This window comes from Leptosomus discolor, chromosome 7, assembly GCF_034619465.1.
Source record: "Leptosomus discolor isolate bLepDis1 chromosome 7, bLepDis1.hap2, whole genome shotgun sequence".
NCBI classification, from domain to species: domain Eukaryota; kingdom Metazoa; phylum Chordata; class Aves; order Leptosomiformes; family Leptosomidae; genus Leptosomus; species Leptosomus discolor.
The window spans coordinates 24,140,895-24,157,193 of NC_141397.1; the positions used below are offsets into that span (position 1 = coordinate 24,140,895).

At 39.3% G+C, this 16,299-nt stretch overlaps 1 protein-coding gene across 1 annotated transcript in view; it reads right to left on the bottom strand.

Annotated features, from left to right (window-relative positions):
* Window positions 1-7,980: 7,980 nt before the first annotated feature.
* The window catches only part of SUSD5 (sushi domain containing 5), a 42,276-nt gene continuing 33,957 nt past the window's right edge, over window positions 7,981-16,299 (bottom strand). The window contains exon 5 of the mRNA XM_086468465.1: window positions 7,981-9,257. Within this exon, the coding sequence (XP_086324591.1) occupies window positions 7,981-9,257 (1,277 nt within the window). The remainder of the gene's footprint in view (window positions 9,258-16,299) is intronic.

Here is a 16,299-nt window from a genome sequence, read left to right on the forward strand (position 1 = left end):
GCAAAACCAAAATCTGCTTCAGGTTTTTAGAAAGGCAAAACATGATCTACACTACCTTGCCGAGCTGTTGCTGCTATAGCTTATGCATGCTGCAGAAGCGTAGTGCCTACACTACTGAGTGACTACAGAGAATAAGAAGGGGAATCCACAGGATCAGGTTTAAGCGTCCTCTGGCTTGTGACAGCAATGAAACATTTTAAAATGTTAACGTTGTGTGAAAGATGTTTGGAAGATCAGATTGGGTTTTTAAACTTCTCTGGTGTAAATTGCAACTAATCCACTGAAGTCAATGGACAGACTGTTTCAGTCTCAAAGTGAAAATCTGTCAAGAGCCTTTTAACTTCAGGAGATTTACCCAGCTCCGCTTGTGGAGAGAGAGGGAGAGACCAGAATCTGGCTTGCTGTATGCCTTGAACATACAGAGGGTGTATCAGATTTCCTTACGCTTTTTGTTCACACAGTATTGGCACTCTATTTGTTGTAATTTTATGTAAGAATTTTACTTTGCTTTTAAAACTTACAAGCACTTGATTGTAAACCATCACTTACTTCCCCATGAAATGCTTGTATTATAATACCCAGCTGGGGCAGCTTCTCGAGTTTGTCCCTGGTTTTCTCTTGCTGAAGGTGTGTGTCTGCTCAAGGGAGAAGGCACTCCTCTGGAGGCCTTCTTTTGTCCTTCTGCTTTCCAGCCTGCGTAGGACAACTCCAGATTTCCTCCTCAGGAGCTCAGTCGTTGATACTAAGGTCATATGCCCAAATAACTTCATCTTTGATACTCTAGCTTTTGAATCCAGAAATCCCACCACTAAAGGGCATGGAGCTGATTGAAGGTGGATGTGTCCACCTACATTGCATTCATTTTACAACATTTCTGGTTTTTTCTTATCACCATTTACCAAACTGACAGGAGCTCTGCCAGGCACTGAAGACTGGCTGTTTCTGTGGCGCCCTAGCTCGTGCGTGCTGCCTGTAGGTACTGTGATGCAAAACCTTGAAGACTTCCAAAAGAGGTGCCTATAAATCAAGTTCCTGGGCCTGAGGTTTTCCATAACTATACATCTTGTGTGGAAATAATGGGTGCATAAAGCTGCTAATCAGATTTTGCCTGTTGGTGAAGCAAGTAGCATCGACTACAGTAGGTGTGAGATGGCAGAAAATCAGTTCCAGGATCTCTTTGGTTTGCCACCCAGAATTGTTTCTTTCCAGTTGAAGAACTCCCTTCCCCTCTCCAGCAGTAATTGTTGGAGATTGCTATAATCTTTTTTAAAGAACAAACTATGTGATAAAATACTGTAATATTTTCATTCCACCAGTAAAACACTGAGCACCAGAGTTAACCTGTTCTGTGATTCATTTGACTTAAATGGGTTACACTGGGGATACATTTAGCACCAGTGAGCCCTAATTTTTCTTCTTCATCAAACAGTTACTCAACTATGGCAAGTCTCTCAGGTATTATCAATTTTCTGGTAAGCTTGTGATTCTGTCTTTAAGGCTTCCTAAGCTGATCTCTTTTCATGTTCAGTCATTTCCTCAGCTGTCGACCTTACAGCTAAAATCTCCTGCCATTGTGCCTTCTCAGGTGGAGATTTCATGATTTAGTAAGATGTCCATTAGGCAATAATTTATTTTTCTTAAGCTTACATTAAGTAAGTCTGATGTCCTTTATCATTCCATTTAACTTGAGGAGGCAACTGATACTCTTGTGGCCTCCTGAAATGGCACTGTGATCCCTTTTTCATTTTGTTCAAGTGTGGATTTTTTCTGGCTTTCTTAATTTCCACTACATATGGTCCCAAGCCAGTTCAATCTTAGTAAGTACAAGTAGTTCTCAAACCCTTGTTCTTTTCTAATGAGAAGTAGCTCCTCTTCCAGTTATTCAGTATTTATTGTGGCTTTTTTCAGCATTCTCAGGTTCTTTTAACTGATTTTTCTTTTGCTGCTGCTATTGTTAAATGCCAACATTTACATGTGACTGCAATAAATTAGTGTCTTTTCTTCCACTTCTCTGATCCTGCCAGCTCTTCTTGGGAGGCTGTGGGAATATGGTTCTTGCCTCTCTTCCGCCACCCCAAATTCAAATTCTTGCAGTTGTGAGTTGTCTGCCTCAGATGTTAGCAGCTTCTGCCTAATCCAACATGATACTTAGATTTTGTCTCCATTTCTTTTTTTTACAAGTCTTACAGTAGGATGCTGATGCTCAGAGAAGCGTCATTTTGTTGAAGCCACCATGCTCACGTGACTGACTTGAATGCAGCATTGGTACCGTATGTCCGCTGACCCACAGAGATGAAATTCATATTGACCTCAGTGGTGGTATTGCTTGTTGTAGAGCTGTACAATTATGCTTTTTAATAATTGCTCACATTTCTAGTAATGAAGATGGCTATTTGGGCAGCTGCTGTTGGCTTCTGATCCTCCATTGCTGCCCACAAGCAAGTCTGCAATAATTTTGAACATGTCGTTAAGTCACCACTCAGAGGTGAAGGAGGGAGTGAAGTCCATCTTCTGGCAGATGGCTAGCATAAGGGTCTGCACGCAATCTGAGTCCTGTGCTTGGTCTCGTGTTGCATAGGGTCCTGTGTGGTGGGGAACTGCTTGAAAGCTGAAGATTAAACTGAGTCACAAATGCTGGCGCACTGAAGTGGATATTTGGTTATGTGAGAAACGTGACTGCTGGCTGTCAGGACAAGCTTTCTTATATAAGACCAAAGCTTGGGCAAGGGAAGAGATTCACAGGCTGGAAATCAGCATATCTGACAGACTGTGCTAAGCATGTAATCTTTTTCAAATTAATACCTGCTCTCACTGATAGTGGTCCTTCATGAATTACCAGCTTCTTGCTAATTCATCCTTATAAACAGCAATATTAATTAGAAAATTAAGAAGGGTGGTAGTGATTTTTTGCCTTGATGTTTAATTCTATTCCCATAAAACAGCATTGCAGGCTTCATACTTCCGTGTTTTGGCAATTCTGATAGCAAATAAAGTCAGTATATAAAGTCAGTAACAAATACTTTTAGAATTATCAGTTCTGTCAAATTCAATGGGAATTCAAATGTCCTGCTGGGCCCTTTCTTTCACTGTAGTGATTCTGCAAGTAGACCTTCATTGCTTCTGTTGACAGAGCATGAGCCAAAAGTAAATTCAAATTGCTCCATTTTCCAAGCAAGCTTTACTGCTTTGGAATGCTAAAATAGAAACCCAAATGTTAGTTGGATGCTGTTCTCAATTCACCTGGAAAGCCTGTCGAACCAAGGAGGTGCCATTTTTCATACTTGTCAGAGTAAGTTTGAGGTAGAATTAAAGGTGGGTCTCCTCAAGACTAGCTATTCCCCTGAAAATCCTATAGCATATCCTGCTTTGCAGAGCTTTTTCTCAATAGACTGTTGCCATTAATACCCACCATGTATCTTCACATCCTTTACAGTGAATTGTCAGTCTATATTGATAATGAAGGCAAACTTAGGAAATCTTTCAATTTCTAGAGGGTCTTCATGAAAAATGGTTTAAATAGCACACAAATTTTACAGCTCTGAAAATGGAGTTGTGATTAGACAAACATTTGTTGGATTATGAAAGTACAAGTGTTTATTATGGCTGGTACTGAGAATAAACAGTTGCCTGCATATGCCAGCTACTATGGAAATATGTTTTTAAGTTCTAATGTGAGCTGTAAACCAAAGCTACTTCAGTTAAAAAAATTCAATACTTAAACTGTGGGTAGAAGTAGTCAGTGCCAGAGAAAACATTCCCATTTAATAATGTTTGAACATAGAGCTGTGATGCAGTTTGTAGCAAGGCAGTGAGAAAAACCCACAACTAATCCTTCATTGCAGCTGTCTGAACTTTTGGTTTTCTGCCATACTTTAAACAGCGACTTCTTTTTTCTGGTGACTCAAGACTTGAATGACCTAGTGTGGAGAGTTTAAGCTGTATACAAAAAAGAAGTTAAATAAGAAATAGCCAAAGTAAGTTGGGTTGCACACCCCAGCAAATCAGGGGTTTGTATCTTAAGTCCTCTTCAGTGCCTAGGAAAAAATATTAAAATGAATAGATACCTTTTTATTTATTTGTTTTTGGCAAGGAAATATTCAGCCGTTTGGACACCCATCTCTCCTCCCTCCCCTCTTCTCCCTCCATAGAGTATTGGTGATATATGGAAACTAAATTCTGTAGAATTTTTAAGTTCATAAATGCTAACCTTTTCTGTAGAAAAACTTTCTGAGTTTTCTTTGATTATTTTTAACTTTTTCTTGCCTTTGATGTATCTCATGGGCAGGCCTTTTGAGCAGCATGAAGCAACAAGTGTGCTTTTTTCCTGATTAATTCTTTTGCACAGTAATGGAACTTGCTTACTTTCGAGTGGAAATATGGGGGTCAGAGGTGTAACTTTATATGATTACTAACTTTAAAGAAAAAATTGGGGCTTTCTGCTTTTGCCCCATTCTCACTACCACTTATCTGAAAAGGGATTAAACATTTAAATATTATCCTGAGCTGGTGGTAACCCTGTAGTTTGACGAGTCTTACAACTATCTAATCATTCCTTGGTACAACTGATTTTTAAAATGGTCATTCATAGCTACATATTCTGATGTTTCACAGCTACGTGTTACATTGTATCTTTGCATTACAAATTATTGGATATAAAATAAAAGTAAATTCTTTTCATTGAAGAATAAAAATCAATCTATGCTGGCTTCAATGCCCATGGTAACAAATCCCCAACATAATAGCTTTTGAGGTACGGTATGCAATGAGGCAGTACAGCACAATAAACGACATATTGTCATCTAGCTGGCAAATGCAAGGACAGGCACAGAAGTTGAGGGGATTTCAGCCTAAGAACTCACTGAATACCAAAAATCCATGATGCCAGTGTTTCTGTAAAATGGGAGCAAACACCTTTTGGTTGCAAGGGCTTGAAGCCCCAAACACTGCCAGTAGCTTCGGTGACCCCCCACAGGGTCACTTCTCAGCCTGCCTGACAGCAGATTTATACAGGGCTCTGCCCAGATGCAGCAGCACATGATCTATATGAAATGGGGGCCCAGGTAACAGATAGTTGTTAATAACGGAAAGGAGGGAAAGGGAAATGCTATCTCTGTCTTAACACCAGTGACCTGATTCCAGCCAGCTTGTTGTAATACGTGGCTTCCCTAGAAAAGGATGATACATGACTTTTACCGCAGACCAACAGATCAGTCTCTTAATGACTGGATGTCACTGTCACAAAATCACTCCTGATATTTCCCCCTTTCCTTTTTCCTTTCCTAGGTTCAACCCATAGCTGGCACCTGGCACTTTTAGCTCTTAATTCCCATAATCAGTAACTCATCCCCTACTGTATTTTGACCTTATCATCTTCAGATTTTGTATTTACTCTACTATACTTATTGTTCACCATCCCTACTGTCTTTGATTAGCCAAATTTCGCACACAAAAGGACACCTAAGTTAAATGCATCATTAATGGGCTATTTATCCCCATCTGTTTATCAGTTTTCCCAAACTCCCTGAATCATTCTGGTAAAGTGAAAACTGTGAGTACAAACAGATGCTGCTGCAAAAGGAGGTAGATGGTCTTCTGAAGCAGAATCGGGCTGGCAGCCTAAGCTAATCACCTTTCAGCTAAATTTTTTTAATGTCAAAGTATCTTCTACAAGAATTATCCAAGTGACAGACCTATTTTTTCTCCATAAACATGTGGGCAAACTGGATGATTTGCACAAGAACACACACAAGTTCTTCCTTTCCTTTTTTTTTTTGTATCTCGATTTTTATTTAAATACCTCCAAAGCATTACGTTAATGTACATTTTCTTCTGGTTCATGAATAACAAGTATTTCTAAGTCTGAAATAAGGTCTCTGTACAATTTGTGTTTGTAGTTTTACTTTGAGTCTCATTTTCACATGTTCAGTTCCTGAGCCAAGTAGTATTGACTTTTCATTTTCAATGATGCTGCACAGCACTGTAACACATACTTGTACCTTTCAGTTAAACAATACTTATAATGGATATTCCTGTGGGTTTTTTTCAGGATATTTCCATGAGATTACAGACGGCACGTTTTAGTTGAGTTAACAGTCTCTTAAAGTTGCTTAGTGCGAAATCCATTGTTTTTTTTTTTTTTAATGTTACTGCATAAAAAAATAGTTTACAACAGAAATTCTAGGTTATTTCATAGTCTAGAATGCATTAAAATCATAAAGTCATGCATATGTCAGAGAACACAATATTTACAAATCTGTACAGTTTCTGTCTTTATTTACTGTGGCTCTTGCCAGGCAATTAGATTCAACTCTTACCACTCTGAGGTCAAATTCTCCAAGATAATGTATAGACATTGTCTAAAAATGCTTTGTTTTCCTTACCAGCACTGAGATTGATGGCTGTACATATGACAGGCTCAATTCTGCACTCCATTTCATAAAGCCTGCCTTCCGTGGAGTTAGAGATGGTTACCGCTGTGACTCAAGGCAGAACATGAAAACAGGTGAACTCCACCCAGTCACCTTTTCTTACTCCAGTATTTTGATGTGTTGAACTACTGGCGTGTTTTGGCTAAGGCTGTACTATAGAGTGGCAGATTAATTTATTTCTGACCTGCAGATTATTCACAGTTGCCAGTCTTTCTCCTGTTCATTCAGAAAGGTAAGGAAGAGTTCATACTAAACTCACCAGAACTATGTTAAAGGATTCTAGAAAACATCCTCCTCGCTCTCCCTGTTTATTTTCAGAACTGTTGGAAACGGAACATGGTGTTGGAAAAGCCTCTGTGTTTTTGCATCAACACCCAGTCTAAAAGCCAAGTGTTCGCATTTTACCAACCGGATGTAATTTCTCTCTTTCCCACGTTTGCTGTATCTTTAAAACCACAATAAGCAGCATTCAAAATGGATACTTATCTCCCACAGCCAATGTCCACCCCAGACACCCCTCCAGCTGATGAAAAAGCAGAATGGGGAAAATCAGTCCTTCCACAGAGTTCATATAGCAGAAGTATTATACACGGCTTCAATTGCCAGAGGTACTACTGGCTGTGAATTAAAATTCAGTATCTTGGTCAGTCGGTATCATGTTCAGAAAAGCAGCTGATTTTATATAGGGTTCCCCTGGAAAGTGCTTCATCACTGTTTCACTCTGTAATAAGAGGCTATTCATCATAACACCTGGAATCAAAGGTGCTCTGACTCCTCTCCTGCTGATACTCAAGGAAGAATGGCACTTACAGTATTCTCTGAATTCCAGGGAGACATCATGATTTCTATAAAAAGATTAGTATAAGAGTGGCACTTCTTCACTAAGGCTAAAAGAACACCTTCCAGAAAAACAGCGTAATGATCCAACATTTGTGGCTTGTTAAATTCACAATGTTGAGGAAAAGTACCTTAGTAATCCTTGCAATACTATCCGTTAAAGTATGGTAGCAAATAGTTTTTCTTTTTAAGACACATTGGGTAATAATTTGTTACGGTGGTTTATCCTGACCAGCTGGGGCAGGTTCTAAAAAAGCAACAAACACCAAATGTGTGGTTGCTTCAAAAACATCCTTCTCCCCTCCTTCCCTCCTTCTTTCCCTCTTCCACTGAGAATAGACCAAGAAGGCCTGACCAGCCCTGCCATTACATTATAACCAGGTAACACAGAAATTAATCAATTAATTTATTATTAATAGGAGCAAAATGTAAAAGCGGAACAAATTGTAGGTGTACTACCAAGCACTCTGTGTCCTGCTGATGTCTCCAAAAGACCCTTGTGATAAAACCATGCAGATTCTTTAGCTCTGAAAGGTCAAATAGGCTCAACTGCGATTTCAAAATTATGAAATCTTTTCTGTCTTCTATGTTCTTTCATTTAGCATTCTTTTTTTTCTTCTGCTTTCTGCACTGCTGGATTTTAGCATCCATGAGTCATATGATCCTTCTAGCATCAACATGTTTTTCTTCTCATCTCTGCCAAAAGACCCCTGGTTTAGACCTTCTGCATTTCAATGTGCTGGTGGTGGTAGTGGTGGTAGCAATGATGTCTGGGTTGACACCTTCCATTTAATTTATAGACAGAATTTTTCTGCTGCCGTTTTTTGAAAAACCACACAGCCAGTACAGCTGCAACCAGTAACAAGCAGAGAAGAATCACAATTACTGCTATGATAGCACCTTTACCAGACTTGGGACAATCCTCTCCCTCGCATGGCTCAGAAGTGGGGACAGGCTTTTCTCCAAGGCCCTGGGTGAGATTTTCTTGCTCAGCTAATTCCTGGGACGATGTGTCAGTAATGATATCTGGAGCCGGTGCAGTGGTTGCTACTTGTGCTGGGTAGGCAGTTGTTTCTTTTGGTTCTGCATACAGAGTGTGATCGGAAGAGCTGACCATCACAGAGGTTTCTGGCATGGATGTTTTTAAGCTAGTTATGTCAAACATCATCGTTGTACCAAGCTCCTGAGTCACAGTTTCCAGAGATGTAGTTGGGTGGTCCCATGCAGCATCATCATATCCTCTGCTCACACTTAAGTTCTCCACACCACTCACTGCTGTAAGTGGTACCGGTGTCTCTCTGCCCCCTTCATCATCTATCCTCGTTGTTGCTGCCACAATCTCTGTTAAACTTTCCTCTGGAGCTGGGCTACTATTGCCCGATTTTCTTACTTCAATATGATTCAGTTGGTCAGTTGTGAGGACAACGTCATCTTCTGTTCCCATTGAACCATCAACTTTATCCCCCTCCTCTTCGTCATCCTCTACCACTTCTTGGGTTACTGGATAGCCATCTAACCATGACTCGTCAGTAATGGCAACTGCATCTATCTCTGCCTTTGTATCATTATTTGTGATAATGGGTCCAATGGGGAAATCCTCACTGTCATAAAACATTTTGGCACCAGGTTCATCATACACTGTCTTCACTCCAATGTGGTTATCACCTTCAGAAAACTGTGCTTTAGTGGAATCATCTGTCTCTTTCTCCGATTCAGGCTCACTGAAAGCCTCTGATGGAAACCAAAACAAGTTTTTTTGGCTTAGGAGTGACACGGGAGACTCAGTTGGTGCCCTGCTTCCTTTTTCAGAAGTGTCTGTGTCCTGAGTAACATCTTTGGTACTTCCAGTTCTTCCTTCCTCTGAACTTTTACTGAAGGAAAGCTGTTCTTGCTCTTGCTCAATTTCTTCTTTGCCATTGGCATTCTCAACAACAGGTATCGATCTGTCATCAGGAAAGTTATCTTCATAGTCAATGTGTGCCTCGGTTTCATCTAGAAACAAAAAACCCCCACAAAAGCCAACTTTTAATTTCTCCAGAAAAGCACTGGGCTTATTTGTTACAAGAAGCTAAGAAGAAAGGTGCAATGAGGAGTAACTTTTAGACAGTATTTTTCATTCAGTGTTACTGTTTATTTGAAAGGGGGATGGTCCACCATAAGCTGATAGTCAATATCAAGGTTTTTTAAAAAAATCAGGGTAGGTGTCAATGCTAACTGCTAATATTTTATCTTTCCAGATTTAAAAATGTATATAAATAATTTACTGTCTGCAGTTAGAGGACTTCCTTCGATTGCTTATTGTTTTACTCAAACCATTGCTCTCCCTAACATGACTCTTTTGCCAGGCTTAAGGAAAAATTTTCATCATGTTCAAGCAAGAAATGGGTGTGGAGAGGAAGGTATAGCCAGAAGTAATCAATTACTAATTGGACTTAAAAAACCCCAAACAAAACTAGTTTTACAGCAACTTCATCCCTTTTGAGCCAGCTGATTTTAAAGGATTACATTCAGTACCTTATGTTCAATTTATTATCATTATATTACTTTTCTTCAATGACCCTGGTGTTGCAGTGAAACAACACCTGGGGACAGGTGAGCTGAATGGTATTTCTCATTCCATGAGAGCTCTTCAGAGCTGCTCGAGGAAGACCCCACCACCAAAGCTGTTACTGAGTTCTGCTCATCTTCATTTGAAGAATTCAAGATGAACCCATGACTGCAAGGATAGAAAACTGTGTCCAACACCTAAAGCCTAACACCTAGGTATCAAGATAATACCATCTGTAATCAACTCTCGGGCTTCCAATTTTAAGAAACTAAGTGTTACCAAAAAGAAAAGAGGAAAACACCCTCTAAAACCAAACCGGCAAAAAAAATAACTAAGTGCAACACAGGGGCGGATTAATCACAAATTTTGAGTTTGATTTAGAAATACTCCCCATGCCTCAACAGACCTAGCACTCACAGCAAAATAGACTTGTCTCAAAGCATGGAATTAAATGTTTGAATTTGAATGAAATAATGCATTGTAATTTATATTTCTTCCACTCTTCTAAAACCTTAGCTCAATGAAAGATTTTCCAAACTAGACAGAGTGGTTGATTTTCAGCTCACACAAGTTTTACTCCATAGAAAGTTGATGTAATTGCTGAGATTTATGCTGGCATTGAAAGTCCTAGAAAATAGTGCCTTGGGATATGGAAAATAAAACAAACTGAATCATGGTGAGAGTTTTTCTTTTTAAGAGAGTGTTTAGTCTTTTCTGAAGACAGTGAAGGAATAGAACTGGCATGACACGGGGAACAAGAAATTAATAGGAGGAGCTGTATTACAAATCAATACATTCATAAAGCCTTATCTTTTTTTGCCTTTTTACACTCAACCAACTTTGAATCACATTTTCATCTGGGGCCCACCTCAATTTCCGAATGAGTCACATTCTCCTTGGAGACTGCTTCCCAGACTTCTGGCAGAGCCATATTTGGTCTACTCTTAAAAGATTAGAAATATTGTCAAACCAGTCTGACCAAAAGCACTTAGTGGTGATACAGCTCACACCAGCTTACTTTTTGCCAGAACAGCTTAAGCCAGGTGCCAGAACAGAATGAGTATTAGCAAAAGGTATTTTTCTTGGAGTAGCATCTGGGCCTACCAGAAACCAAAGCAGTTATGCTGAGGAAACTGAAATGTGCGACATAGCCTGCGGAGAGTTAATACCTCTGTGAAAGCTATCATACAGGAGAACTGGATGTTCTCAGCAGGTCCTCTCATCTCACAGCAAGGGTGGAGGGTGAAATCTATGCATGATACAACAGTGCCAAAAACAGACCTCTCTCCTTCCTGGTCCCAGTGTCCTCATCTGCTTGTGTAATCCTCTAGAACCTCTCTGTCCTCTCCAAAGCAGGAAAAAACTTCCATCTGGTAGACAGACAACTTAGACAGGAGAATCCAGCTAGCAGAGTGGAAAGCTTCCTGGTAGGACTCTCACTTTTCTGATTCATCCAACACTATTTCAGACTTTCATTAATGACTGGAGGGTACCTCTGGCTACGAAAGCATTTTAGCAACATATTTGTGAAGCTCTGTGTGGCACTGGCCATTGCTATGTAGCACTTGTAATAGCCTTCAAATGTTAGTCTTACTTTGTCCCTTGTCTCGCTTCCACTTAAGAATTTTTCTACCTGGCACTCTCTTTGCACGGAAACAGTGCCTCAAGCCATTTTGTCCTCTTACCATCCAGACTCCTTCTAAAAGTTGCTATCTGGCATGCCTGCTTCACTGAAGTCCAGTGGCTCTCAGGACAGCCTATAGGTGTGTATTTGGTACGTATGATCTGGAACATCGTAATGTGCAAACTGACCATTTACCAACTGTGATGGTTTTCTTTTTTGAGATTAATCGTAACAGCAGTCTGTCTTCACCTGTATGTCTCCTATACCTCTATTTGTGCCACTCATTTACTTTTCAGACTACAGTAATCCAGCTGAGGATGAAACATTGATTTTTATGGTGTTCTAGTGCATGCAGACACATCCATGAACAAAAAATTACTTTCATATGCTTGTGTTGTTTCCTACAGACCTATACTTTAGTTAGCAACATGCACATTCATATTCATCTTATTGACCAGTATGGATCATTGGTGAATGCTTAACAACCATAGTAATATGCTGCTTATAGAACATGAAGTTCTTAGTGCCTCTCGTGCCATGTACTTTCAGCCCTTTAGAAGAAAGTCCTCCGGAGGCACATCAGGAAAGAGCATGTACTCCTAGGAAAACACGAGTCCTCAGTCTATCAGAACATATTAAGGGTTTATTGAACGATCAATCAATTTTCCATCAAACCTGCTGTCTTTGGGCCTGATCCTGCATGTATAGAAATGAATTGATGCTTTCTTAATGCTTGGCTGAGGAAAGAAAAAGCCCATTGTAGTCTAAAGAGAGCCTGAGATTGGAGCTCATTATACACTGCTTGTCACCGCATAAGGGAGACTTGTTCCTTCTGACAATCAGATTGTGGCCCAAGTTGTAAAGCTGCTATAATGTATTTTCATATGCAATCTCCTGTATTTGTGTAGTTTATAGGAAAGACTATCAACATAACTAATGTTAGCTTATGGGATGCCAGAATGAAAGCAACTATTGAGCTCTCTAACCATCAAGGGAAATACAGACCCCCTTATTCGGAAGCTTTGATTTATATGATCCTGAATTGACCTACACAGTAGTAATACCCTATTCTTTCTTCTGGGCCTCATACCTTCAAATGGGGCTTGGACTTAGTATTTAGTGAGTTTGTGTTACCATGACAATCTTTCAAGTAAGCCATGAGCTTGATTTTCCAGGAACAGATTGCACAACTTTTGCACTTCTTTTTGCTCCTCAGCACTTTCTTGAGCTTTCCAGCTCCCTGAATTTTAGTCTTGGTACTGAAGAGCAACAACCAAAGTAGATTCAGCTCCACCTCTTATCCAAATAGTTGTAACCTTTATTTATACACATTTTTAAAGCAGCTAGCCACTGATTTAGAAGTGGTTGCATCTTCCTTGCTATCCAGGCAGGTCTGGTTTTAAGAAGAGCCAGCACTGAAATTAATTAGACCAAACCCAAAATCTTTTTATATTTGGTCATTGTTACATCTTACCCCTACCTTTCTCTGGCCGATTCAAGGATCAAGTCGTGATTCACTGCCTGAGGGATTACTGAAGCTTAAATGAACATTTTACAGCAACGGATGCTGAAATGGCATACTACCAAAGATGTGAAGCTCAATTAAAAGGTAAAATCCTTTTAATTTAGCCTTGTCTTTCCTGGGAAGCATCCAGTCCTAAACAGCTTTCATCTCCTTCAACTTTTGATCCTAATGTGAAAACAGTGACCAAATATAGAGACAGGCAAAACAAAGAGCCTGGTTTTCCACACTCTAGGATCAGTTTAATTTTTCTTCTAGATAGCATATTGGCATTCAAGCTCTATTTTGAGTGTTGCTATTTTGGACAACCATAAAGTGCACCGCATATTTTATGGATGTATTTTTGGAGTACAGGAAATTGAAACTTGATTCTGTGTAGACCATCACCATAAACATTCCTGCTGTATAAAAACATCTTTATTCCAAGGATCTCAAAGTAGTGACAGCAAACATTAACAAGCTGGCATCTGTCTTTAAGGGTGGGAAGAAAAGGAACATGTAGACCAATTTGCCTAAGATTGGTCAGATTCGTGAACCACAGCATCTTGAAGAATTATCCATTTGACTTGGATCAGGCACACTTCTCTCAAATCAACCAGAGTATGCTAGACAGAAGTTGTGTTGCCTTTTGTCTTTGGCAACAGCTACAAGAAGGAGGATGATTTTTATTCTAGCAGAAAGCCTGCTAATATAAGTAAATAACCCATCATAATTTTTTAAACTAATTTAATCTGGCAGAATCAGTTCATGCCAGATCGATACTTTACATTAATCTAATACAACCACTCAGTGACAGACCTGAAAAGAGAACCAAAGTTTATCATAACAATTGTTTTGACAGGCCATGGACATATTTTGTTGCTGATTTTATTTGTCTGTCACAACTCTCCCTTTGCACTCTCAGAAGAATAAAAAAGCATTCCAAAATAAGATCAAAAGCCAGAGACATTTTGTTTTACTCTCCCCATTAAAAAAAAAAATAAATAAAAGAACAAGAATAATGGTGCTGGCTAGTCATGCTTACAGACCACATGAATGTGAATCAATACTATCCTTGAAAACTCAGAAGGCAATATTTGAAGTAATGAGAAAAGTTGAACCAGGTAGAAAGGCTGTGAGCTGCAGAGGGTGCTTTCAGAAGTGGTCAAAGTCAGCCAAACTCTCCTTACACTAAAATCAGAAGTATGGTCCTCAGTGTGGAAAAGCTAGATCAGCTCTGAACACACTAGACAAGTATCTGAGTGTTGATACTGGAGAGATTCCTTAGATGTGCAGAAGATATGACCTCTCCTGACACAAGCTTATAGCTGGAAGAACCCAAAGCAGCCAAGGGAAAAGGATAAATATATGACATTGTTCTTAGCCAGTTCTAGGGCAGAGATGTGACATGATTTCCCAGCCATCTAATCTGCCATCTCTTTGAGGGAGCTAACTCTCAAGGACGCAGCTCAATACAATGCAGCCCTGACCCCCGCACTGAAATGTTAGTGTTGATGCTTCTGATACTCAACCTGTGGTTCATTTTGGGTAAAACAAATGTCACTTAACAATGGTCACTTTAGGTTCTGTGCCTGTAGGACAGTCACAGCATGGCATGTATACATCTGCTTTCAGACCTTACTACAATGTCAGTCTTCAGGATATATTTTGTGAAACAAATGTGTTGTCTCCACAGAAACAAAAAAAATAATAAACTGCAAAAACCATGTATTTCCCTGTTCTCTGCTTAAGGTTGCTTTGTTGAGTTGAATATCCCTGTGTTTTCAGCTGGAACACAGCATCTTTTCATGATGAGGAATTGCAGGAACTAATTATACAGAGCCACTTATTTTCTTAAAACGCATCTTGATTAAAAATCACAGTCCATTACCTGGTGTGCGCAATGTACATTAAAGCCATTTGTAATGTACTGATTTCTAAATTTCCAAAATCCTTTACTATATCCAGAATCCACTTAATACAACCCCAAAATCATTTGGTTCAGTTATGCCCCTAGCCAAGTTTTGCCACACATTTTGGATTATATGTGTATTGATTGATGCACAATATTTTTTTTTTCATTTAATTTATGAATTTGCCAACTGTATGGTTGTACACTTACATCCTGGGTGCCAGAATGGACCATATCTCTTCTAACTGGATCAAAAGAGAGAGGAAAGATAATCATACAGCTACTTAAAGAACATTTAAATGCTATATTTAGACACTGCTATGATGATAGTTCTTCGACTCTGTATTTGCTCTGGGTGAGCAACTGGGAATGTAAAACAGACCCCATGCTTTTACACAAACAAGAAAAAAAAACAATTTTATTGAGTTTATTATTGCTGTTTAGTCTGATATTCTGCTTGGACATCTGGACATTATAATGTGGCAGTCACCAAGTAGTACAGTAATATGCAGCTGTAACATCTGCAAATCTCGGAAAGGTTTATGAAGCTGGATAAATGTTATCATTCTTTCATGGATGAGGTGGAGTAAGCAGCAGAGAGTAGTATAGTGACTTGCCCCTGGTCTCAGAGACAGTGCATGATGCAGGAACAGGCCTTTTAACTTTTAGTCCTCTGACCAGTTTTCTCCTCGTGGCCCAGTTGTGTTGGTGTAAGAGTACTGGGCCCAATTCATGTATCCAGTTGCTCACCCAGCGCAGATGCAGAACAAGAGAATCATATCATCTTACCAGCCTCTAAACATAGCACTTAAGTGTTCATTGAAGTGGCTTCATGGCCATCTTTCCTCTGATGTCAGCTAATTAGGACAGAAATGGCCCACCCTGCCAACAGAGATATAAATTCTCCATTAAGTCCTGACACTAACCTTCACAATAGAAAAGTTACTCTCTTGCCTCAAAGCACTTAAAAAGCAATGTGTATGCTGACTTCTGGAGTACTTAATTAATAATTATTCTCTCTCCTATGACCCCAAAATATCTGCCAACTGTAAATCAGGTTTCTTTTAGTGAAATCCCATCTCTTTTTTTGTTCTTTTTCACTGAATTATTACTTTAAAAAAAAAAAAAAAAAAAGAACCCTAGTATCCTAGTATCATACATTTCAGTCTTCCTGTAAAGCCTCCTTTCTTAAAGAATTGTGAACAGGAGGACCGAATATATAATTATTAATTGAACACATACTGTATTTTCTATCCCAGGTCCTTAAAGTGTTTGAAAAACATTAATCAAAGGAAGACCCTCAGCATGAAGTCTGTACTTAAATAATTTTTAAAATCATAATCCACAATACTACATCTGCTCCCAAGTTCCAGTCTTGATGTTTGTGATTTTACAGCCACACTTTCCTATTTATTTTAAAAATATTTTTCTCTCCCCTGCGGCCGTGTG